Source organism: Sarcophilus harrisii, chromosome 1 (genome assembly GCF_902635505.1).
Source record: "Sarcophilus harrisii chromosome 1, mSarHar1.11, whole genome shotgun sequence".
Taxonomy (NCBI): domain Eukaryota; kingdom Metazoa; phylum Chordata; class Mammalia; order Dasyuromorphia; family Dasyuridae; genus Sarcophilus; species Sarcophilus harrisii.
Window position 1 is genome coordinate 291,004,800 of NC_045426.1, and position 26,283 is coordinate 291,031,082.

Genomic DNA, 26,283 nt, shown 5'->3' on the forward strand with positions numbered 1-26,283 from the left:
TCATTTTATTTTTCCTGTTCTGCAGTTTCCTTTCTGTAAGATCAAAAGATTGGACAAGATCTAGATTGCTAAGAATCACTCCTAATTTTAAATCTCATTTATTTATTTACTTTTGAGAGGCATCTGGGGTAAGTGATTTGCTCAGGATCACACAGCTAGGAAGTGTTAAGTATCTGTGGTCACATTTGAACTCAGATCCTCCTGACTTCAGGGCTGGTGCTCTATTCATTGAGCCATCTAGCTGCCCAAATCACTCCTAATTATAATGTACTTTGGTACCATGTAACAAATCATCTGCCCCCTCTTCTAAAACAATAAAAAACAATGCCTCCTCAATCCTGGTCCTGATATTGTTGTTCTCTCCCCAAAAGTGTAACTAAATTAAGAGATATTTCAATGAATTTAACCCCAAATCAGTTATGCTTCTGCTAGAATGTGTAAAAAGATGACTGGCCCAAGACCAATAATATAGTTAAAGAAAATATGAAAGCTCTAATTTAAACATTGTGAAAGTTATCTTTAAATTTTTTTTCTCAATTAATATTACATATCAGACATAAGAATATTCAAATTAATAAGGATAATAATAATAGTTAATATATGACATATTAAGGCTTTCAAAGCTCTCAACATAAATATTTCATTTTATCCTCACAATAGCCTTGGGAAGTAGGTTGTCTCCATTTTATAGAAGGCAAAACTGAGATAGACAGATGTTAGGTATCTTGCCCAGGATCACATAGCTAGTACATATCTGAGACAAGATTTGAACTCGTACCTTCTTGATTCTAGGCCCAGAGTTTTATCCACTAAGCTGGATGCTACAGTTACATTTAAGTTTCTCTCATTCAGGCAGCAATTCCAGAACAAATTAAACAATTTCATGACAAAGAGGTGAACCACAACTTACATATACAAATGTTGTTAATATTTTTATTGCAAAGAAATGAAAATGAGGAGGAGAAAGCCAAGATGGCAGAAAGTAGACAGGACTTTGAAGGGGCTCTTTCTGGTTTCTCTCAGAATCAACCCTACATCAAACCTCTGAACAGATTTTGGAGTGACAGAACCCAGAAACATGCAGAGTGTAATAACTTTCCAGCATATGATATTTTGGAAGGACTTCAGGATTGAAGATTGAGATCTTTAAAAATGAACAAAAAAGCAAAAAAGAGCTCTGACTATGGAGAAAGGGAAGAATAGAATATAAACCCAGAAGAGGACAGCAAAGGGACTTGAGGGGAAAAAAGACTTCAGGGGAAGTCTTAAAGGAAGACATGAATTGGTCTCTAGCTAAAAAGGCTCTCTTGAAGGAGTTCAAAAAAGATCTTAGAAGAGAGAAGAGAAATGGGGTAAAGAAATGAAAGCTTTGCAGAAGAGTTTGGAAAAGCAAACACAGGAAATTGAAAAAAACAAATCCTTAAACATCAAAATTTTAAAACTTAGACATTTAAATTTAGTGATTTGAAAATCTGGTAACATACTTTAAATTTATATATTTTTAAAAAATTGATCAAATGAGCTAACATCTGATTTTTTTTTCTCAAAATGAATTTGCTGGAAAAAGCTTAGAAAATATTATGTTATAGATACATACACACACACACACAAATACAAATAAAATAAATAAATAGCAAAGCATCATACAAATACAAGATATTGCCATTATTATATACTACAAAGGGATTGGTATGTATACATGAATAGTCTTTAGCCACATCTTTAAGGCAATGCACATTTCATCTAAATAATGTCATTGAAAAGCATAGGAACAAGTTCTTGATTGCCTTCACGGAGACAGATCACTCTGCTCTAGGCAATTATTTCTGGAGAGGCTAGATTAAATTTAACTTGAAGTTATAATTAAGTTTTCTGAGATTAGAATGGCAGCCAATTTCATGAAAAAGTTTCATAATTTGACAATATCAACATTAATTGACTTGTGAGAAGCTCACATACAAGATATCTACAGAATATCTACACACAAGTTTATTCCCCATACTTTACAGTACACAAATGCAAAAGCTAGATATGAATTTTTTTTCCTGGAAAAATATTCTTTTCAAGGTAGTTTTTTACCCTGACACTCAGCTGATATACCTAAGTCACTTATGCTCATTCTGAGTCAATATGTGCTTCAGGAATGTAAATCCATCTTGATCTTAATTGAAACTTAAGGTAATTAGGAAAATAAATCTGCTCTGGTTATAGGGGAAAAAACAAACTAAAACAATATAAATGAAAGGCAACTACTTTTTTTTCCAGTGGCACATTCAATCCAGAAGTGATATACTAAAAAATAAATAGTTCTCAGAACAACATGGTTGATGGACCAAAGATCCAGCTTCAGAACTTGCTTTCTGATAGCTATTTGACTTTAAGCATTTAACTTTTTTCAAGCCTAAGTTTCCTCATCTGAAAAATGGAAATGATATTTAAAATATCTTTTTTATGGGGTTTTAATGAGGCTCCCATGAAATAATGTAGAAAAAATACTCTTCAAGTTTAAAATCCAGTATGAATGTCTTTAAATATTATTTTCAAATAAACAAGAGAAGTTCACTAATAAGCTTTTACTCACAGAGATAAAGGATTTATTTCCATGTTGAATGTCTTCTTCAGTAAGTAACTGGAACTGTATAGTCAGGTACAATTTGTGAGGATCACTGGTAAACACCATCTAGGTAATGAAATAAGTCAACACACATCATTTGAATATGGGTACAAAACTTACCTCCCCCAAATACAATAAATTCTTTTTGGTTGGAACTCTCAAAATATGTTTCACACCTGCAAGGATACTAAAAACCCTTCTTCAGTTGATTTTCAGGGAGCTTGAATCCATGCTTTTGGTGAAGTGTTAGAACAAAGTAACTAAGTGACATATTTTTATCTTTACACTCCCCGAGTCAAAAATTTTCAGTGATTCCTTGCTGCCTATTGTCTCAAATGTAAATTGTTATGTGTGGTTTTCCAAGCCCTCTAGAACACTGGTGTCAAATTCAAACAGGAACAGATTCCTGCAATTGCATATTAACATAGAAAAACACAAATTAACATTATGTTGTATTGTATTTTTATTTATTTGTTAAAGATTTTCCAATTACATTTTACTCTGATCTGACCACTCTCAGGAGTGGATAGAAGTTTGACATCTCTGTTCTAGAATATGTCCTTGGACTTATTTCTCACATATAACCCTATAATATTGACCATCCGGTTCAGTCATATTCATTTCTTCACTGACCCTTAACTATATCATGCTCCTTCCTACCTTTGGCCCTATATTCAGGTGTACCCATCACCTGAAATGCTTCTTGAATTGGCTCTGCCTCTCCAAGCCCTGTGCACTCTATATGAAGTGCCATGTTCTCCAAAAAGCAGATTTATTTCTCTTAGGAAGTGAAAAAATTGCAGTCAATCACATCATTTAACAGTTAATTGTTTGATTTGCTCTCTAATTGTTTCATGTGTATTAAATGATTTATCTCCCAAATGAAGCCACTTTGTTAAGAGGAACCACATTTCTTGCTTTGGAAAATCCCAATACTAAATATATAAATAAGTACTTCTTGATTGATTAGTGATCAAAGAGTGATCAATATTAGTGTGATATATTCTCTACTTTCTTTCAAGCAGCTAGGAGTCAGGAAGACTCATTGTCCCCACCACAAATCTAATCCCAGACATTTACTAGTTATGTGACCCTGGACAAGTCACTTTTCCTGGTCTGCCTCAATATTCTCATCTACAAAATGAGCTAAAGAAGAAAATGGCAAATCACTCCAGTATCTTTGCTAAGAAAACCCCAAATAGGGTCACAGAATGTCAGAAAAATGTCTGAACAGCAAATATTTTATTTCAATGAATTCCATTGGCATCAAAACACTGAGACTCTGGGTAATTATGTTAGGAAATAGCATGGTACAAGACCATATAGTGGAAGGACATGAATTTAAATTACAGGTCTGAAGCTTATAGTGTGAAACCTCTAGCAAGAGTCATTTAATCTCTAGGATCTTAATTTCCTAAATTGTAAAATGAAAGGGTTGGCTGTTGAGGTCCCTTTGAATTCTCAATCTATGATACGATGATATCAAACCTCATTCTAATCAATATTTCTATTGTAAAATATTTCTACTGTAAATTTCTATTGTAAAATAATTCAATTACCCAAATGCTTCATGTGATATTATATTAGACACTGTCAGTGTTATATTTTAGAAAAAGAAAATCTTCTAATGCTCTTTAAGGGCCTGATAAAGCACCTAAGTCCTTTAGATCAAAGGAACTCTACAGAGCCAACTGAAGAATTAAACTAGAAAGACAGTATTACTTGAAGAAGTTATTGTCACTAAAACCAGAGCTGAGGCTGATCAAAGAAAAAGAATTAAATGAAACTTAAAAAAAAAAATTGATGATGAATTGATGGAAAATAAGGATAGTACTTTTCTAGAAGAGCACTTTATTGTATATTGTAAGGAAACTAAATATAACCATTTCTGCCTATTCTAGTTTACTCTTATAAATGCATGTGGGAAAAGAAAAAAACAAAACAAAAGAATGGATGTGGGCTATCCTAATGTTGATAAGGAAGGAAAGGAAACATTAAAGTCTATTTTCCCACAGTAATAAGCAATATATTTTGTCAATTTAAGCTTTTAAAATTTTTTTCATTTATCCCTTATTTCTCTTTTACAGCCTAAATTCTGCTTTGACAATGAAAATGATCTCAAAAAGCTAATCACTAACTTTTTCCCCTAAATGTATTGTTTCTTTGGTTTATCCAATATCTTACCACATGATTTTTAAAAAATTTCCCTTATGAAATTTTATTTCCCTTTTTTAGAGAGATCAGCATTAAAATGAGGGAAGTATGTGTGTGTTACTGAAGTAGCTATTACGGTAGGAAGTTACCGTGCAATGCACTTATTTTCATTTGTAATGGTTCTGTTTTCATTTTGAACCCCATTTTGTACATGTAATTTTTAGGTCACATTTTGACTGTTTTCTCTCTGTTCAAGAAGAATCTGGGTTCAAATCCAGTCTCTAATTGTATACCCCTAGGCAAGTCATCATTTAACTTCTCAGTCCTTTAGGCAACAGCCTAAAGTTTCAGAGATGGTAGTGATCTTTACTGGTGTAGAGAAGTTTCAAATCTAGGAGTTCCCTACAACCAACGACACAAGTGATGACTGATCATAAGAGGTTCCAAGTCCTTTTCATAGTAATGGCCTTTTCTAAAAAGAGCTCATGCATAATAAAAAAAAAAGGAAAATGATATTTTGTATATCATTGAAATATAAAAATATAGATGGAGATTATTAATGAATAGAATCATATTAAATATAAAGAAAGGAATATGCTGGGCATGATGGTACATGCTTGTAATCCCTACTATCAGGGAGGAGTTCTGAGATGCAGTAGGGCTAATGTCAATCAGGTCTCCACAGTGAATCTGGCACCAACAGGATGAGCCTCCAGGAAGGGATGAACTAGCTTAGGTTGGAAAAACAGAGCAGATTAAAACTTCCCTGAGGATCTGTATTGAGATCAGGTTTAAAAATGGCTTAAAGATATCCAGTTTCAAAAAAAAAATCTATATGCATATATGTAATATATATGAACTATATTAAAGTATATTCTCTACATTGTAAAGTCATATGTATTGTAAACCTTTTTAATGCAATATCAGGAGAGATAACATTTCTCATATTTTTGTCTAATTCAAATTCTATAAAACATCAAAAACTACATCATGACAAGAGTTACTATTTATGTTATTCTTTAAGGTTTGCAAAGCACTTCATAAATCCTGTCACATTTTATCCTCACAACTCTAGATTATAGTATAATATTTTCATTTTACAGATGAAACTGAGGCAAAGATCAAATGACCTGCCGATGGTCACAGAATTAGAATGTGTCTGAAGTCATATTTTAAACACAAGTCTTCCTAATGCCAGGTACACCATTCCATCCATTATGCCACTTAACTAGTTAAAAATTAAGGGATGCTACTATAAATTTTAACTTGCTAACTCATCTTCGAAAGAAGCTGTGATCTCATTTGTTTGGAACCTATCAAATAGACTGAAAAACTTTCCTTAGATTCTTTTTATTATTTTTCTTTTTGTAATCCAGTGAAGTATTTAATCTATCCTTTCTTCCCCTCTTTTCCTTCCTTCTCTCCTTTCATCCTTTTCCCCTTCAGTCCCTTTGTTCCTCCTTCCCTCCCTTCATTCCTTCTCTGTTTTCTTTCCTTTCTTCTAATGACTGGCATTATCTGTTCCATTTTCAGTTTGCCACTCCTTGGAGGTTTGTTCATAAAGGTTCACCATTTGAGCACTGGTTTTAGTATAGAAATCCAAATGATATAGCCTACTGAAACTCAGAACTCCCTGGTTTCAGAGATTTCCCACTCTTAGCATTCCTAGTAGTGGGGATCACAGAGGAGTACCATCTCAACACAAAGATACTATGTGAGTTTTCTCCCTTAGCCCATAATGTCACTCCTCTTACCTGATGTGCACCACAGGCTTGACAGGGTCCAGTTAACATGGCTGGCATCTTCTTAGTGACTGATGGTTTCTTGGAGTACTTTGGGTAAGCTTTAGCCATGCAATTACTGATCTCTTTTGAGCTAGTTGTTGCTTGTATTTTGATCCGTTCACATCCCTCTGATGAGCAATAACCATGGCCTTCCCTGTTATTTTTAGCTTTGAGGTACAGAAACAGCAGTCTATATAAAATGGAAACACATCCACTAAGCTAGGATTAACACCAGATGATGATATACTTGAACCATTCTTTAATTATATCCTTTTGGGCAGAATAGACACACCAAGTTAAAATTACTGCTATGGGGTGACTTTTCATTTAAAAACTATTACAAAACATGGTAGAGTAGCTTAGATAATATGTTAATAACCAAGTAAAAGTACCAAATGAAATGATCATTTAGAGTAGGGTTGTCAAACTCACAGCTCACAAACTCACAGGTTGTAGGCTGCCCCCAAAATTCTCTAGTATTCTTGGCCAGGCTAGAATCAGATCAAAATGTAATTGGGAAATACTTGACAAATAAATAAATACAATAGCGAGAATGTTAATTGGTGGTTTGTTTTCTAAATCATTATGTGGCTGACAGGGATCTGTTTCTATAGAGTTTGACACTGTTGATTTAGAGAATACTGAACAAGCATCCCTTACTCACCATGGATTCAAATGGTATAACATTTTTTAAATGTACTTATACAGGGAAGCTCAAATGTCTTAGTGCAGTTGTAAGTTACTAAAGCTTAAAATTTGTAAAGCTTAAACTGCATTAAAACTTTTAAGTTAATGAACTGTAGCATAAGAACTCCTCCTCTAAGCCTATAAGTTACGTGGGGAAATACCAGTCTCTTTTTTGGTAAGAAGTTCCTATATTGGGAGGTCTCTATGCCAGTGAAATCCCAAGAGCTATTCCTAGTCTTTTTTCATAGTGGCAGCATAAAAAGTTAGGAGTTCATATATCAAGAAAACATCAGGGAAATATATTTTTATACCTGATTGAAATGTAAAAGATTGTACTACTAGAGTTCAAACCATCTTAAATTCTACTAAGCAGAGCTATGCAAAAAGTTTTAAGATAATCCTTACAGGAATCACCATTATCAGGGAAGTCTTTTTATTTTTATTTTTTTTGGGGGGAGGCTTTGTTTTATTTTTTAGATTTCCTTCTATGTCCTTTGAGGAAATGTAATTCAGGCTGAAGAAACGTGGATAGAGACAAAGGCATTATTATAGCCTACCATTATTGTTTTTGCTACAATCAAACTGTAAAATGCTATGAAATAAAGGACTCTAGGTCTCTCTTCTTTTGGTGGGATTCTGCTTTTTTTTTTTGTCTTCTCAAAAAAAATTATAAAAATGTCAAGCCTCCCAGTTAAGTCATGATCTTCATTAAGTTCCTATCATAATGTCTTTATAGACGTTATTCTCATTCTTCCCTTGCATAATGGAAAAAATGCCTTGGCCAAATAAGAAAAATGGGGACTTATGGATCAATTCTTCAACAGCCTGTTAAAAGGTAAGAATTTTCTATAAGAATAAAGTCTTTTGGTGATTCAAGACAATTCCAATAGACTTGTGATGAAAAGAGCCATCCATGTTCAGAGAGAGAACAATGAGACTGAATGTGTATCAAAACATAGTATTTTCACCTTTTTGGGGGAGGGGGGATGTTGTTGTTTGTTTTCTTTCTTTTTTTGATCTGATTTTTCTTGCATGGCTTGACAAATATGGAAATATGTTTAGAAGAATTGCACATATTTAGCATATTGAATTATTTGCTGTCTGAGGGAGAGGGGAAGGGAGAAAAATTCGGAACACAAGATTTGCAAAGGTCAATGTGGAAAATTAGCTTTGCATATATTTGGAAAAATAAAAAGCTATTATAAAATTTTTAAAAATGTTTTTCAACTGAACTTCTTAGATGATCTAAGGGATTAGAAAAACAAAAGTCAAAATTAAATATAACCAAAAGTACACACTAGAACCAAAAGCAGAAATGGTGGCTGGGACTAGAAAGTTATATCTGGATGAATGACATCACAGACTCTAAACAGACCTCTAAGCACCCATGAAAAGGATTAGATCAGTTAGCTTGAGTAGAAAAAAGGGAAAGTAAAAAATAGCTTTGTCTTATTTATAATACTCAGTTAAAGTTGGAACTCACAATTATAAGGATTTCTATGAGGCTCAGAAAAGTGAAGATATTTGCCAATGGTTATGTAGCTAGTAAATGCCAAAGACAAAATTTGAACCTATTTTCTTGTCTCCAAGGCCAGCACTCTATACACTAACTAACCCATTTTGCTGAGTCAGTGTGATGACAACTGATACAGTGACAGTTAAAGTAAGAAGCATAGTAAGGCATATTTCACTGAAATATATACTATGACTGGATTTAAAAAAAAAAAAAAAAGCTGTTACCTACAATATATTTAATTCTTAAATTTGTCTTTCTATAATATCTCCAGTATAGGTGAATTTCCTCCTCTCTTTCCCACTGTGCATCTATAGGTGCATAATAAACATTTCCACTAGACTCTGGCTACAAACAATTATAAGCCATTTTGGCAATGTGCAGAGAACTACTGAACTAAAGTTGCCTTTCTAAACAATCATCATACCCTATTCTTAGACATTCTGCAGTGCTGGTAATTTTACTATTAAGAAAAAGAGAGCAGTAATTCTTATCTCCAAGCTCTAGTGACTTACCCTGTGCCATAATCAAAATAGAACTTCCTGTCAGATGGCTTCCTCTCCAGTTCTTCCATTGAAAGCACAGGCTCATATTCTTCCATGTTGGTAGAAATACCACTTTGCCTGTGGTATCTGCTAAATGTCACTTGAAAAGTAGTGTTTGATGGATAACAGAGACCAACTCGAATCCAGTCATTCCTACAAATACAGATACTTAGCTAGTTTAACTTACAAAATGGGCTGCTTATATTTCCATCATTACTAATCCTACCAACTTTTTAAAAGCCATTTTTAGCCTTAAGTTTCCTTGGCTTTGTTGACTTATGATTTTTTTTAGCCATGGATTCCTATTGCTAGCAATGAAAACACCTGAAGAAACTCAAGATCTTCTCTGTCTTTCACCTCAAATTCTTTTTAGCAATGACCTTACAAAATGAGTACTCCATTGTAAGTTTCCTCCCTTGCTACAAGACTTACATTTTAAATCACAGAGAGCATGAGCCAGATGTGCTGACATAAGCTTAGGCCAACATTACCTCTGGCTCCCCTAAAGGTAAAGAAAGGAAGGACTAATAATAATGTCCATTCTAGGGCATTTCAGCACTTAGTTCTTCAGTTGTTGGTTGTTTTCCCTGTTATATGAGCCAAAAAGATTTTATATGATAATAAATTAACTGGCCAGCTGATTTAGAATAAACTCAGTCCATACTAGCAATAAAACTAAAACTTGGTGCGAGATTACAGTTAAAAATTACAAAAGAATACTGAAAAGAGTGGTATTTATCATAGAAATTTGTATCCACAGCAGATCTAAATACCTGAAAAAATCTTTCATTTAACAGTCTGGGTCAAGGGTTCTTAAACCTTCAATTAATATTTAATTAATTTGGCTAATTAATAATATTTTAATAATTCTTTTCAATACAATTGGCTTTCTTTATAATCCCATGTAATTTTTAAAAATCGATTTGAAAATATCATTCTGAAGAGGTTTTTCCAGATGGCTAAAAGGATCTAGGACACATGCACAAAAATTAAAGAGCCTTGATTTAAGGAAATCTCAGTGTGAGAACTCTGTCTACCAATTCACACTGCAATCAGTCTCTGACTTAGTAGGAAAACTTTAAGGAGTTGCTTGAGGCAGGGTCCAAACTCAGGTCTTCATGACTCCAAGCCTAAGCTATGTCCAACGTTCCTTTGTCCTAGCTTCATGATGCATCATGTTAACTGAATAGTTTCTAAAATTTTATAATTGGAAGAAACCAAAAAGATCATGTAATTCAATCTATTCACTTTATAGATGAAGAAACAGAAATCCAGAGAACTTAGATGAATTACCTAATATCATATTGCTAGATAGTAGAAAAATCAGAACTTGAATTAAGAATTTTTAACCTCCAGTTAAGTGCTCTTTCCCCTATTTTCTCCCATACTTACAACAGAGGGAGTCTAAATACTACTAAAATTCCCAAATTACATTTGTGCCAGCTCTCAGAACAGCCTAGTGCCACTACTGGTCTGTATACCAAAGAAATCATAAAGGAAGAGAAAGGAGTCACATCTGCACAAATGTTTGTAGCAGCTCTTTGTGGTGGCAAAGAACTGAAAAATGAGTACGTAGAACCCCATCAAATGGGGAATAGCTGAATAAGTTATGGCATTTGAAAGTAATGGAATATTATTATTTTGTAAAAAAATGATGAACAAGCTGATTTTAGAAAGGCCTGAAAAGATTTATATAAACTGATGCTGAGTAAAACAAGCTGAACCAGGAATGTATTGTACACAGTATCAATTATGAAAGACTTGGTTCTTTCTCAGCAGTTCAGTGATCCAAGGCAACCTCAATAAACTTTAGATAGAAGATACCATCAGCATCCAGAGAGAGAGAACTATGGAGACTGAATATAAATCAATACATGCTCCATTCACTTTTTTTCTTTTTATTCAGTTTTATTTTTCTCTCATGGTTTTTCCCTTTTGTTTTGATTTTTCTCTCCTAACATGATACGCAAGAAAATATGTTTCTTAAAAAATGACTTTACATGTATAACAAAAAAAAAAAATTAATTAATTTTAAAAGAACAGCCTAAAAAATTAAAGTATTAGTCTAATCTACTTACTATATGCTTCAAAATAGATAAAATAAGCACTCCTCACTAATAAATAGCATAACAAAATAATTATTACTTTGTTTCACAGACTAAGACCATTATAAACATACTTGTTGAAATTTATGAGGTAAAGAAAGGTAGCTCGTGGGGCTGGTCCATTCCAATGAATGGTGTATCCTTTTTCTAGCATCACTACTGGCTGGTACTGCTGAAATGCAGCTCTCTGGTTAATCCCTCGCAGTATCATGGGGTTAGATGGGTATTCATCCCGTGTGATGGTCATGGTAAGATTTTGCATGCTCCATGTCTGTACATAAACCTTCAAAAAATAAATTTGAAGAATTACAAGAAACTGGATATTAAAAAACAGTTGAGTAAGATTTTCACTGAAAAAGTAAACATCTATATTTGAAGTAGCCAACTACAAAATACTAAGCTATATATACATAGCAGTTTTCTAAACTAGATCTGTAAAAAGCAGAAAATATAGTGTTTATTCATCATAAGACAAAATCTTTCTGGCTTTTATGACAAAGAAGGGAAAAAATAACTAAAGTAGAAATGAACAAATCTATATTAAACTTATACTCTTTAGCCAGACTTTGAAAGAAGTCTCTCAAAAAACAATATATGGAAAATTTAACAACTTGGAACGTTCACGCTTCTTTTTCAATGATATGAGGCAGTCTAAATTCTCATTTTTCAGCCACAAAAATAAAGCTAAACTAAAAGTCACTGAAAAAAATTGGCCAAAAAACCCTATTATTAAAGAGGCAAATTTGAAAGATTTATTCCATTATCATTCAAGGCCTCTGCAATGCTCTAACCAAAACTTTCTTGCAAAATATTAACAAAAAAGGAGTATCAAGGCATCACAGAACTAATAAGCTATCCCCAAATTTCTCACTAGTAATAATTACTCCTAGAGATACATTATTATTATGTAGATACATGTATGTGTTATATTATATATACCTTTAATATACACATATGTAATCACCTAATCCATAATACTCCCTATCTTGACTTTTTTATCATTTGTCATCAGGACGTTTTATAGATACTGAGTATACTGCTAAACATTTATTCTACTTTGCCCTTATCAATCTTTCAATATTCTACTTTTCCATTCATTTAAAAAAAAATTGTTCTTTCTCTATGCATCCTTAATTATGATAGTTAAATTGCCTGAACTTTCTTTTCTCATTTATCACACCTCTGTACTGCTTAGTCTACAAGCCTAAGTCTGTAGGTTTTCTAGCCTCTAGTTCTAAGGTCCATCAGGACATTCATCTCAAATAATGGCAGTGGAGTCAGAACACTCTTTTTTTTTTTTTTTTTTTTTTAAAATAAATCCTAGCTCTTCCATTTATTTCCTGAGTGACACTGTTTAAGTTAATTCTCAATGCCCTTTATGGAAAGGGTCCTAGATCAGCCAACAGTTATGTCAGTCAATAATCATTTCTCTTTCAACTTTGCTTCTGACTTTTCCAACTTCAACATCATGCCTCAGTGACTGTCTCACCCTAGAATTTCCCTCAGGGCCTGAAAGCAACTTACCTTAGACAACTATGAAGCATTCCCCTGGAACAGACTAGTCTATTTCTCTCATTAATGAGTGCTCCATGGGCCTCTATTTTGGGAAAGGATCCAGGTCCACCACCTTTTATTCCCCTCCAGGCTTTCCTTTTAACTTTTCTGACTTTAATACCATGCCCTAAAAGGATACTTTCCCCTTCCTGGCAACAAGCCCCACCCTAATTTGTGGTTCCCTTTTGTGCTTTATCTTCCTCCACTGTGGCTCCTAGAGAATAGGGACTGTCTTTCTTTATACTTTTACTTATAATTGCAATGCTTAGCATGATGCCTATCACATAGCTAAATGTTTAATAAATACTTCTTAACTTGTCTTGCCCCGAGTCTTGGTTTCTTCATTCGTAAAATGATGTGATTAATCTAAATCCTATGATCTTATGAATATCTTTCTAACTAGATAAGCATGTTTTAATATTCTTTTGCCTTTTATCCAGCTCATTAGCAAATCCTTCCATTTCATTCTATAAAATAGAGACCTTAATCTCTTTTCCATTTGAAAATACAATCATCTAGTGCCTAAATTATTGAATTTTCTTCATTCACCTCTACAGTTTTTCATCAGTCGACAATGACACAGTAAAAAATCATCTTTCTATTATTTGATAACCTTGTCCCAAATCACTCTCCCCGATCACTGCATTATTAAATCTAATAATAAAGAAAGCTTATATTTGTTATGGTTTTTAAGCAAATTTCACTTGTTTTATCTTTTCTGAGATTTTGCTTCTCTTAGCAATTGGTCATCTTTGATTCATCTGTCTCACTATGGAAAGATAGCTAGACTTAGAGTTAAAAGACCTGGATGTGAATTCTATCTCATGGAGATTTCATGAAAAAAGTACTTTACAAACTTTAAAGTATTTATGTGTGATTTACTATTATTATTATTAACTCTATACTTTCTTTCCTGCCACCTGTTAGCCTAATAATTTTCAAAATAACTCAGAATCTCTAAAGTTTTCCTGATTAAAGGAAGAAATTCAAGGTCTCCTATTGTATCCAGGGCCATCTTCCATGATCCTGATCTATATCTTGCCACTGAATCCAGAGGGCTCTAGAGTAGAAAGTGAGGCTGATGACTTTGAAAAGCCCTCCCTCACTTAAATTTAATTCACTTCCATGCCATGCATTACCTCCCCAACATCATGGTCCTCTATGAGAATGAAGGGCCTTGACTGGCTCAGGGTAAATGTAAAAAGCAATTGTTTCTGTTTTTGGCCACAAACTATGAGGGTCTTCCCTCCCTAGGTGGATCCTTTCTTTTTTTTAAGTAGGTAAAAGGGGCCATTCTCTGTTCCAGTCAAACTGACATCTGTTAAAGACCCCAGCTTGAGAGGACTAAGGTCTCCATTACATCCAGATCACCCGATCGATGTCACTGGACCCTGGTGGTTCTGGAAGAGAAACTGAGGCTTGGTGACTTTGCACAAGCCTCACTCACTTAAATCCAATTCATTTGCACATCATGTCATCATGGTCCTCTTCAATAACAAAGGACAAAACAATTCCTGATTAGCAGAGCTACCCACATGGCACTAAACAATAATCATATTCCACTATTCTTCATCTTGCACATGGTGCAAGAGAAATCAAATCACTTAATTGAGGCTCAGCAGGTGAAGACTCCAGACTCAGTTTCCCCCCCTCATTTACTGTGTTATCTTGGACAAATCATTGCTCCCTCTAGATCTCACTTTACTAAATCTAAAATGAAGGGATTGAAAATGGACCATCTTAAAGTTTCCTTTCAATTTATAACCCTAGAAGGACTAAGTACAATTAAAACGACTGAATGACAAAAACAACAAATTTCTCCTATTTGGGCAAATGTACCTCAAATATAAAAATTACAAGTAGATCCTGTAATTTTACTTTGAAATGAAAATGTGTATCCTATTATCTCTTTTTTTCTCTGCTTTGCAGATTAAAAAAAAAAAAATCAGTGCATCAATTGATAACAGTTTCTTCCTTTGAGGTATTTTAACTTTCATTCCTTCTATTAAGAGTTTATAACCTTCTCCTTTTTTTGAGTTTTCTTTTACCTTTTATTTTTTCATTGAATTTTCCATCTATAACTATGAATAAAATAAAAGTTTACAAAGCAGAAAGAATGTGTCTTATGTCAATGGATTTAAAGATACAAAGAAAGAAAGAGCAGTATTGTATGTGCCTACCTGGGCATAAGTCCCACTACAAATAATTCCATTCCACTTGATCACATTAACACAGTCGGGATGTCTGATCAAATAGTTGTCCATTCTACCCACATAAGTGTCCTTATATCTTGTTACAGAGCCATCAACATCATGGAATATGGAATTTTTATCACCATCTAGGTCACAGTCTTCAAACCAGGGACCAGGTTTACCAAAAAAGACATTCAAAGAAACCTGATTGCAGAAAGAAAAAAAAAAAGAAAGAAAATGGAAACACCAAAGTTTTAGCAACAATGATTTGATTTTCTAGTGGCATACTGGATACAATTGTTTTAATGCCTGAATTACTAACACCAGCCTTTTCAAAGTTCAGAACAGAGATTATCTTAAGTTGGAATACATGGAGTATCAAAGAGTAATAGCACTTTCAGTGTGAGGGCCTGCCAAGACCTTTTCAAGGCTGCTTATCAACTTTTAGGTGTCTACTATCCACTCAACTCTCACCTATTACTCCAAGAAATTGTAATGTGATTCCTTAGCAGCCATACCCTAGTAAATCGTCTTGGCAGATGGGCTAACCAGATTGAGGTGACAGGCCTCAAATCCAACAATGAATTAGGGGGACGTTTATCCCCAAGCACATGAAGAACAATTTGTTCCAATGACTATGAGATGCTTTGAGGTGCTTAGAGCTGGGGCCATCACTAGTCTTCTTGACTTTTAATGTGCCATTGTTCTTAGAAAGAGACAATGAGACTGACAACTTTGTGCATCTCTGCTTTACTTAAATTCAGTTCATATTCAAGTTAAAAAATCACATCATATCATTGGTCCTCTTTGAAAATGAAAGACAACCACCTTAAAGGCTAGTATATGTCTAATTAGAAGAATTTCAGAGTTTGTAAATGACCTTGCTGTCTTTTGACTCCTAAGCTATCACTAAGTCAAGCGATCATGTGTTAATTCCCATATTTCAGTTTGACTAAAAAATTGATATATCTAACCTAGAAAGAACAGTGCATAAAGCTGCTATATTTGGGGGGTGGGGTGGAGGAATTAGACTTGGGACTTAGGAGATCTGGATTCAAATTCCAGTTCTGACAAATCAAACTAAATGACATGATAATTATCTTCAGTACTGAACATCTTGGCCATTTTATTTAGGGGGAAAAGGAAAGGAGCGAGAATAAAATTTAAGTGTTATAAAGTCTAATTCTAGTTTTTACCCAATTTCTCAAATGGTCTTTAAGGCAGCTAGATATAGTAGTAGGTACTTTTTAGTAGTAGTAGTAGTAGTACTAAGCATATATGCCCCATTTATTCCCCATATATTCTTTGACAGAATGTAAGGTTAATTTTTACTGTGCTCGTTTTTAAAAAGCTCTATTGATGCCTAATTTTAACATCATATTAATATCTGAATATATCTCTAATTGTCCACTCCTTTCATAAGCCTTCACTTATACCCCCCCCCAAATTCAATACAAATCAATGAACTGAAAACATATACATATGCACCCATTCCACATCCAACATCTCCTCCTAAGAAAGGAGGGACACATTTTATAGTCTTGACTCAGAAGAAAACATACACTTTAGAATAGATTACAACTAATATTATGAAGCTTCTGGTCAGACTTAGAGGAACTAAGCCAACAACATTTCTCATTTTCTTTAAATTAATACTGTGTTCAAGCCACAGAAACACACTTTTTACATGAATTTTTTTTTTTTTTACAATACCTATACCTTTAGATCATAATTTGACTTGGGGCTTATGTCTGACTACAATTGGTTTTGAATAGCTACAGATTTCCAGTTCTGAGTTTGGGGTATCTAACTTTGTGCCTCCACATGCTAGTATATTTTAGGCCTCTAATCTTCTGAGATAATGGAAGGTTCCTAATAGACTCTGCTACAGTCTCTTGGTGTCACTGTCAGATAAAATACAAGGCTGGATAGACCAGTTAAGCTTTTCTTATGATACTCCTATGGGGATTTTATAACTGCATAACATAGTGATAATCTTATACTGGATCATAACAATTCTTCCATTTGTCACCTTATTTTCCACCTATATAGCCATCACCCTAGATCAGGCACTCATCATTTCTTTCCTCATTGTCCATATTGTCACAATGTCAAAGTTTTGTAATTTATCTCTCAATTTCCCTAAAACATTCGCTACATAGCTGTCATTTATTTTCTTTAAAGTACAGGTTTGATGATGTAACTTCCTTACTCAATTATCTTCAGTGATTCTTATTGCCTCTAGGACAAAATCCTCTGTTGGGCATTTAAGGACCTTTATAACTTGACCCTATTCTACTTTTCTAGCCTTATTATATACCCTACAATTCAGCCCAACTGGACTTCTTGCTGTTTCTCATACATGATATTTGATTGTCTCTTTATTGCAGCTATTTCTCATATGTCTGGATTTCATTCCCACCTCAGTTCCAAATGCTTAGTTTCCTTCAAGATTCAATTCAAATACCATTTCAAGTACTTCCTTCCTAAAAACTCATGTTTGTTTTTGTATGTTTTTTAAACAAACTATGTAAACAAATAAACAGACAAATAAATATACTCATGTCTTCCCCCAACATAACCTTGTGTTGATTTTGTATCCTATATATATTCCTATATATGTACATGAAGCAGTGGATAGAATGCAAAGCCTGAAGTCAGGAAGACTCATCTTCCCGAGTTCAAATCTTGTCTCAGACATTCAGTAGTTATGTGACCCTTAATCTTATTATGTGACTCACTTAATCTTGTTTGCCTCAGTTCCTCATCTGTAAAATGAGCTGGAGAAGGAAATAGCAAATCCCCTCCACATCTTTGTCAAGCAAACTCCAGAGTGTCACAAAGAGTCAGAAGCCATTAAAAGAACTGAACATATATGTAGGTGCCTGTCCACACTAGATTACAAATTCTTAGGACTAATTCATTTATCTAAGTATGAGAGCTACTACTAAGTATCCCTAGTATTTAGCACAGAGCCTAGAGAAAGGCAAATTTTATCAATTTAATCATTGTTCTATTTATTGAATGACTTTCAATAACATGTTACCTAATTCCCACTAGATACTACAGCTTCAAGCTTAATGAATGAGTGTATGTAGACCATGATATTGTCTTTGATATCATAGTAACATGAACCCCATGGGGTCATGCAGAAGGTTTTCTATTTATATTGGATGGTAAGGAATAGTCTAATTCAATAATCATGGCCTAATAATATAGCCCTGAACTATCTCACTGGAGATACATGGTCAAAATAAAAGTTGGATTGACTAGCACCTATTATTCAATATTCTGTGATATGATGCAATTGTTTCCTTCTGCAGTCAGTAGATCCTGACCTTCATTGACCTACCACAGACTTTATTTTAAAGCAAAAACTAGCTTGGGTTTCAACAAGCCACTGTGATTATTATTGCTGCCCATGAAGTGAGTGAATGAGGCTCAGTCCACTGTACTCAACTGCTACTGCCAGTAGATTAGGGGCTATGACATGGTCTTAGCCTGTTATTTTCCACTTACACCATGAGAACTGAAACTCTAAATGTGTGTCTGGTTATAAAGACACAAGTGATATATTTTGAATTGTGTTATGTAGAGGAACAAGATTCTAGAGGTATAAATGAAAATGATGGAAACAGAATTTTACAAATTTAAGTACTTAACCAAAATGCTATATAGTTTAAATAGTATCTCTTTCATGATCTTTGGGTTATTTCAGTCATGTAACCTCTTTGTGACCCCATCTGAGTTTTGGCAAAGATACTAGAATAGTTTGCCATTTGCTTCTCCAGTTCATTTTACGGATGGAGAAACTAAGATTAAAAAGTGTTGTGTCTAGTTCACACAACTACTAAGTATTTGAGATTTAATTTGAATCCAGGGAGATAAAGTCTTCCTGACTTCAAGCCTAACACTCTAATCACTGTAACATCTAGCTGCCCAAAATGGGAAGCTAATATTGGAGTAGTTTGCCATTTTCTTAACCACCTTATTTTACAGATGAGAAACTGAGGGAAACAATGAATTTTCCAGCTAATAAATGCCTGAGACCAGATCTGAACTCAAGAAGATGAGTCTTCCCAACTCCAGGCCCAGCATTTTATTCACTGTGCTATCAAACTACCACTACATGAAATTAAAACACCGAAACCATCATATTTTAAGCTACTTTTCTCTTCCAGAATGTCAGCTAAATGTCAAGGAGCCTGAGATCATTTCTTTTGCTATCATCTGGAATTCATATGGACAAAAGTACATGAAATCCAGTTTATTTACATCTTTCTTTATAGTTCCACCATCCACAAACTCAATTTGGTTTCCTCCCTTATCTTTTTTTCTTCCTTTACTGTCATAAAGAAGAACTAAGAGAATATACATACATGAGCACCAAACTTCACCAAGGAGATGTTATTTTTGGGTGTTAACTGCCAGACATTCTTCATTAAGAATCCAATGGCACTGCTGTATCTATCTGTTGTTGGCACATAGTTTTTGAATGTACTTTTGGTAAGATGAATAGGTCCATCATAAATCTGAAAACCTCTAATTGGAAATGTCCTGTTGAAACATAAAATTAAATCACAGGTGAAAATTTGTACACTTATTAAACATTAAATAATTTCTTTCAGTGTGTTTAATTTGGAAGAGAGAGAGGACAGACTAATTCAAGAAAATACTGAAGTAAACTTGCCTCTCCCCAAGTCAAATTCAGGGGGGAAAAGAAATCAACATTTTTTTTTTCTTTTTGAAAAATAAGTACTTTTATTAGCTACATTTTTCTTTGCATTAACTATTCTACACCATTCGATTATAAGTTCCTTGAGGGCACAACCTATCTTCTGATTCTTTTTATACTCTCAGCACTTGACACAGTGTCTGGTACACAAAATGTGCTTAATAAATATTTACTAAGTGATTGGATGGCTAATAAATATATACATAAAATACTCAGAATGAGAAAAAAATCATTCAAACATTTATTAAGAACCCACTATATGCATAATACTCATAAAAACATGAAGATAAAAATAAAAGTGTTCTTGTCCTGAAAAGGTTAAAGTTATTAAATCTAGAGAAGCAGGAAGGACCTCTTTTTGATTTGGTAATGAAGCAATGAAAAGCTAGGTGAAGGAGCTATAATATTAGAAATAACTCTAAAATGAGAATCAAGAGACCTGGGAACTAAAATTGGTCTTACTCTTGGATGAATATAAACAAATTCCTTCATCTCTCTGTGTCCTAGTTCCCTAATGTGTAAAATTCAATAATTGAAAGGCCAAAAGTCTCTGAAGTCCCTTCTTAAATTCTACGATTCTATAATTCAAGAATCAGCACAAATATAAATGTATAAACATAAATGAAGTTTAGAAGGATAGATAAACCTAGGGAAATACCTATGCTGAGAAAAATAGTCTTTCAGTACTCTAAATTTCTTGGGATTTCATATAAAGATCCAATATAGAAACCAACTAGTAACAATTGTATTTTAGCTATGAAAAAATGTTAGGAAGACAATTTAAATTCTTTTAGGGTAAAAACTACCTATTTCATTAGTCTTTGTATTCCTAGGGCTTAGGACAATGTCTTCTATATTGATAAGCACTTAGCAAATACCTAATTGAATTAGGGACACACAAATTACTCTACTATTCTTAACTCTTTTCCCTAGAATGTCTATAGGAACTGACCAATCTTGGATATGATAGCATTGACCAGCAAAGATTCCTTTTCTTGATCACAGAAAATAGACTATTGTGTTTAAAACTACAATCTACACATCAAAAAAATCTTTCTCCTCATGACATTTAAGCTGTGACCAACATATTGTCTGAAGAGTGCCTGGCACATGCCTAACATATTTCAGGATAATAATTCCTGAGAGAGGGGAGCTTAAAGTAATCAATAATTCATTGAAGTCAGGTTGGCTTGACCATTCAGGGAGATCAAAATCAAACCAAATCAATAAACATTTACTAAGCTCCAACTATATGTTAGCCTCTGTACAATAGTGTCAGACATACAAAAAAAGCTCCCTTCCTCCCCAGAATGGTTCCTGTTCTTAAGGAGCTTGCAGCCTAATGAAGGAAACGACATGCAAAGAACTATGTACAAACAAAATTTAAAAAAAAGAAAAATTGGGAGAAAATCTGAGGGAAGGCACAAAGATTCAGGAGGACAAGAAAGGGATTTAGAAAACTTTAGCCGAGACTTGAGGAAGAAGAAATGATGAAGATATGAGTTTCAGGTATAAGGGACAGCCAGGGCTATTAATTATTTGTGATTTTTTTGAAGATGAATAAAGAAGTTATAATGAAGAATGGAGAATGGAGGGATGAATATAAAAATAAAAGGGAAAAAATGGATCTTTTAAAAAATAAAGTAGAAGGAAATTCAGAAGAGACACAGTTAAGAACAATGTCCAACTATTAAGTTAAAATTAACATATACTTTAAAAAAACAACCTAAAATCTATTTACATGATAAAATTTTGCCATGACATATATATTTTTCTTTTCTTCTTTGCTTAGATAAAATGTTCATTTTTACTCATAATTCTAGAAGCTAACATTTATAACATCTATTTGCAAACTTTAAAGTTTGCAAAACTTTACAAATATTATCTCATTTGATCCTCATAACAAACCTAGAAATTAAGTACTCTTGTTAATCCCATTTTTCAGATAAGGAAACTGAGGGGAGAGGCTCACTGACTTGCCCAAGGCCCCACAGCCACTAAATATTTCAGGTCCAATTTGAACTCAGATTTTCTTGACTCCAATTCCAACACCATTGTTGCTGTTGATGTTTGTCAGTTTCATAATAATTAAAAAAATATATATTTTTAAAAATAGCATTGTAAAGCAGGCACTACAGATACCATTATCCTCATTTAACAGGTTAAGGTACTGAGGTTAAGTGAACGACTCATGGTCACTCAGCTAGGGAGCAGAAGAGGTAATATTATAATTCATAATTTTCCTGATTCAAGGAAGTATAATTTGTCCAAGTGTGGGAAGCAGTCTTACCTGTTCCTAGGCAAAGTCCTAAGTCTCTTGGCTATCCCTCCAATGCCTGCATACTTGTTCTGACCACCTTGAAAGCCATAGTTCTGGCTCTCCCCAACAAACAGAGATTCTGATACTTCTTGGCTGGAACCTTCATCGTTGGGGAAGCTTCCATCACTGTCAAAGGAGAATGAGTATTAATCATACCTTATTATCCAAAGAGAAAGGCAAGCTAAAATTTGTATTATAAATTCTTTTTGCTATATTGAAATTTAATGTATTTGCAATTCAAATCAGGAATTTTCTTGCCTTTTGAAAAAATCAGAACAATATAATTTTAAGTCATGAAATACTGAAAATCTTAAAATTAAACATATACAACTAAAGCTTTTTTTTTTTTTTGCAACAACCTAATAGTCCTAGAACAAAATATACCACATTTGTAATAAAAGAAAAAAAGAGTGAGGAGGAACTACTGACTTTCATTTAATAATTATATTAAAGCAACAAGCATTTAAGATTTTCCTACGTCAAGAGACTGAGAATTAAGGACACAACCCACTCCCAAAAAATTATTCATAGCTAGAATTTATACTTCACTTTAAGTTTTACAAAGAGCCTTACGAATATTATTTCATTTTACCTCCACAACAACCCTGTAAGATAAGTTCAATTATTATTCCCATGATGAGGAGGAACCTGAGGCTGAGAGAAGTTAAGTGACTCTTCCCAAAAACTGAAAGTGTTTGAGACTGAATTTAAACTTAGATTCAAAACCAAGATTCAATCCTCTTATCATCAAGCTGCTTCTTGCTTATATAATAAGAGTCATTGCTAATGAAAAGTAGCTTCTTGGAAAAACAAATTTTCTCTTTTTTTAATTTCTCACAAATCCTTCTTCAACTTTTTGCTTTTGATTTTAAGTCTTGAGACTTTTCTACTGAATAAGAAATGAAGATACTTCTATTTGTCTATAAGTCTCTAGTGACATCAAAGTTTCATTGGTAGTAAGAACTCTTTGTTGGTGTGGTACTGGTAGAAATGTTAACATATTAAGTTGTTCCTGTCACATCTGTCTGACTCTACGTGACCCCATTTGGGGTTTTCTTAGCAAAGATACTGGAGTGGTTTGCCATTCCCTTTTCCAGCTCATTTTAACAAATGAGGAAACTGAGTTAAACAGGATTAAGTGACTTGCCCAGGAACTTCTGAAGCTAGATTTGAAGTCTATAAGATGAGTCTTTCTGACAACAGGCCAGAACTCTATCCACTCACTGTGCCACATACCTACCCAAAAATTCCTTATTCAATCTAAATGAATTTTTGACTTCTAATGGTATAAGGCTAAAGAAATCTTTCTCCTTTGACTCTATAAGATTCAGAGATTATAAGATTATTATACGATTACAGAATAAGATTCTATATTTCTACAAACTATTGATCAGTTTTAGTTTTAATATTTATTCATGAAGGCCTGGAGAGACTTACATGAACTGATGCTGAGTGAAATGAGCAGGACCAGGAGATCATTATATACTCCAACAACAATACTATATGATAACCAGTTCTGATGGACCTGGCCATACTCAGCAAGGAGATCAACCAAATCATTTCCAATGGAGCAGTAATGAACTGAACCAGCTACGCCCAGAGAAAGACTCTGGGTGATGACTAAAAACCATTACATTGAACTCCCAATCCCTATATTTATGCCCACCTGCATTTTTGATTTCCTTCACAAGCTAATTGTACAATATTTCAGAGTCTGATTCTTTTTGTACAGCAAAATGACGGTTTGGTCATATATACTTATTGTGTATCTAATTTATACTTTAATATATTTAACATCTACTGGTCATCCTGCCATCTGGGGGAGGGTGTGGGGGGTAAGAGGTGAAAAATTGGAACAAGAGGTTTGGCAATTGTTAATGCTGTAAAGTTACCCATGCATATAACCTGTAAATAAAAGGCTATTAAATAAATTAAAAAAAATATTTATTCATGGACATGTACCTCCTATTTGACTCTAAGGTTACATAAGTTTCCTGCAGGCAGAAATAGTGTTCTTTTCCTTTGTGCTCCCCACTGTCTATAATACCATGCTTAATAAATATTTGTTGAGTTGCATGAAATAATATTTTATTCCCTAACTTTCTTGTATTGTTTATCTTTGTTTACAAAATTAAAGCAATGTAGAATCATAGTGGCAAACTTAAATGTGGACAGGTAAGGCAAGAAAGAGAAGAGAGAGAAAAAATAAATGAATGAAAAATGCTATGAGCAATTACTAACCTGGCAAAGGTTAATCCTATTCCATTATCTGCAAATCTGCAAGAGAAAGGAAATGAAAGAAATTCAATAAATTGTGTAAAAGATTATTTGAATTCTGGGAAATCTCAATAGGACCAATAATTTTTACTCTCTTCAAATTGTGAACAGAGTTCAGAGACAGCTTCATTCAAATAATTTAACATTACTAACATCAGTTTATTATCAATATCTTTAATCTTTAAGCATTGCTTTGGTTAGTCTACCTGGCCACTTTCTTGGATGGCAAGGTCAAAAAGGAATTTGAACTCCCAAAAAATAAAAAGTAACAATAATGTCATATCCAGCAACAGAATTCAACAATCCTTGAGCATTATATCTATGCCCAAAATAAAATAAATACATATTGGGCATGAAAAAAGTAGTATAGCCATAAGTCATTTAAAAAACTTAAGTCAACAAAACTAGAGAATGGTGGAGTTTTGTTTAAAGATTTAAGGGGGGGAAATCCATGTTTCCCCTAATTTTTATTTGATTTTGGGACACTACCCTTATTCACACAGAGTTAAATTCCTAGTTTCTGTGCAACTCTAGAATTGCCATTTTACCAGATTGGTTTCTTTTTAGGGAAAGAAGCTAGATGAAGAAGGAAAAGAAACCATTTGAAAGAGACCAAATAATCAAAAGATCTATCTAATGATAAGGAAACCACCACCACAGCCCTGGGGCCAGGAAAAGGGAAGCCCCTGAAACAGTTCTGGGATATAAGTTTTCCCTAAGGACTTCTTTAGCTAAATTCCTGGAACTCTGCTCAAACACAAAATACTGCAAACAACTCCACAAAAAGAAAAGGATCCACAGTTAAGATCACCACAAAACTTGGCAACTGCAATGGCAACTGCAACTATAAAAGAGAGGAGAGTTTGAACTATTCCAGAAGGCAAAAAATAAGGGCTAAACCAAGGAAGAAGTAAAATTAGTTGTTATTAGTTAATAGTAAATTCTTGCTATACTTGGTAAGTCAGCCTCTACAACTGGTTCCTCTCTTGTATTAAGAGAAGCAAAATAATTTCAGGATACAATACTATCTTTTCTCGCATGATGCTCCTCCCACCCACCCCCAAAATTTTTTTCCAATAGTCAATTAAATTATTTTGGTTAGGTCACATACGCTGAATTCTGAATGATAATATCTCCTCCTCGGACCCATGCTCCATGATCATTATTTTTAAAAGTGATGAGTCTGTCAATAAGTGCAGCAACACGGGGTTTTTCGGGATCTGCATCTTGATGAGGTCGAAATCTTGAGATAAAGTGAAGAAAATATATACAGTGTAAAACAAAATTACTATAGAAATAGATTAGTCAGCATATTTATTTGTACCTGTATAACTTAACAACCTCTTTTTAAAAATCTTTGATTTAAAATTAATGTTAGTTTCAATCTCTGTCCATATTATATAACATTAGTATTTCAAAAATTCAAAGAAGTACAAGATTTTTTTCCCCATTGACATAGAAGAAAGGCCCACACTGACATAATCCTACCAGTAATGTTCACAAACATCTGTGTACTTTCAGAATAAGCTTCTTATCCATGCCTTCCTTTAAAACCTCCATGATACACTAATTCAATCTTCTAGAAGCCTTCCTCTCAAATGGGATATCAGTTTAATGCTCATTACACCTGCCAATCCTCATTCTTTCTATATGACTAGCCTCCTTCCTCTTTGAGTCATGAATTTTCTAGAAAGATCAATATATCCATGTTGAGCCTTCAATTGGGCTTCAAGGAGTTAAAGTCAAAAAGAAAGTTTCAATATATACCCAAATATCTAAAGCATATTTTTACAGGATTTTTTT

The 26,283-nt window shown here is 33.7% G+C and overlaps 1 protein-coding gene across 1 annotated transcript in view; it reads right to left on the bottom strand.

Moving 5' to 3' along the window:
• The window catches only part of CEMIP2 (cell migration inducing hyaluronidase 2), a 112,097-nt gene that overhangs the window by 10,083 nt on the left and 75,731 nt on the right, over positions 1 to 26,283 (bottom strand). Inside the window, exons 13-21 of the mRNA XM_003761640.4 lie at positions 25,592 to 25,723; positions 24,445 to 24,480; positions 22,174 to 22,329; positions 19,528 to 19,705; positions 15,137 to 15,352; positions 11,477 to 11,685; positions 9,268 to 9,450; positions 6,523 to 6,742; positions 2,582 to 2,680 (exon numbers count right to left, since the gene is read on the bottom strand). Coding sequence (XP_003761688.1) covers positions 2,582 to 2,680; positions 6,523 to 6,742; positions 9,268 to 9,450; positions 11,477 to 11,685; positions 15,137 to 15,352; positions 19,528 to 19,705; positions 22,174 to 22,329; positions 24,445 to 24,480; positions 25,592 to 25,723 — 1,429 coding nt within the window. The remainder of the gene's footprint in view (positions 1 to 2,581; positions 2,681 to 6,522; positions 6,743 to 9,267; positions 9,451 to 11,476; positions 11,686 to 15,136; positions 15,353 to 19,527; positions 19,706 to 22,173; positions 22,330 to 24,444; positions 24,481 to 25,591; positions 25,724 to 26,283) is intronic.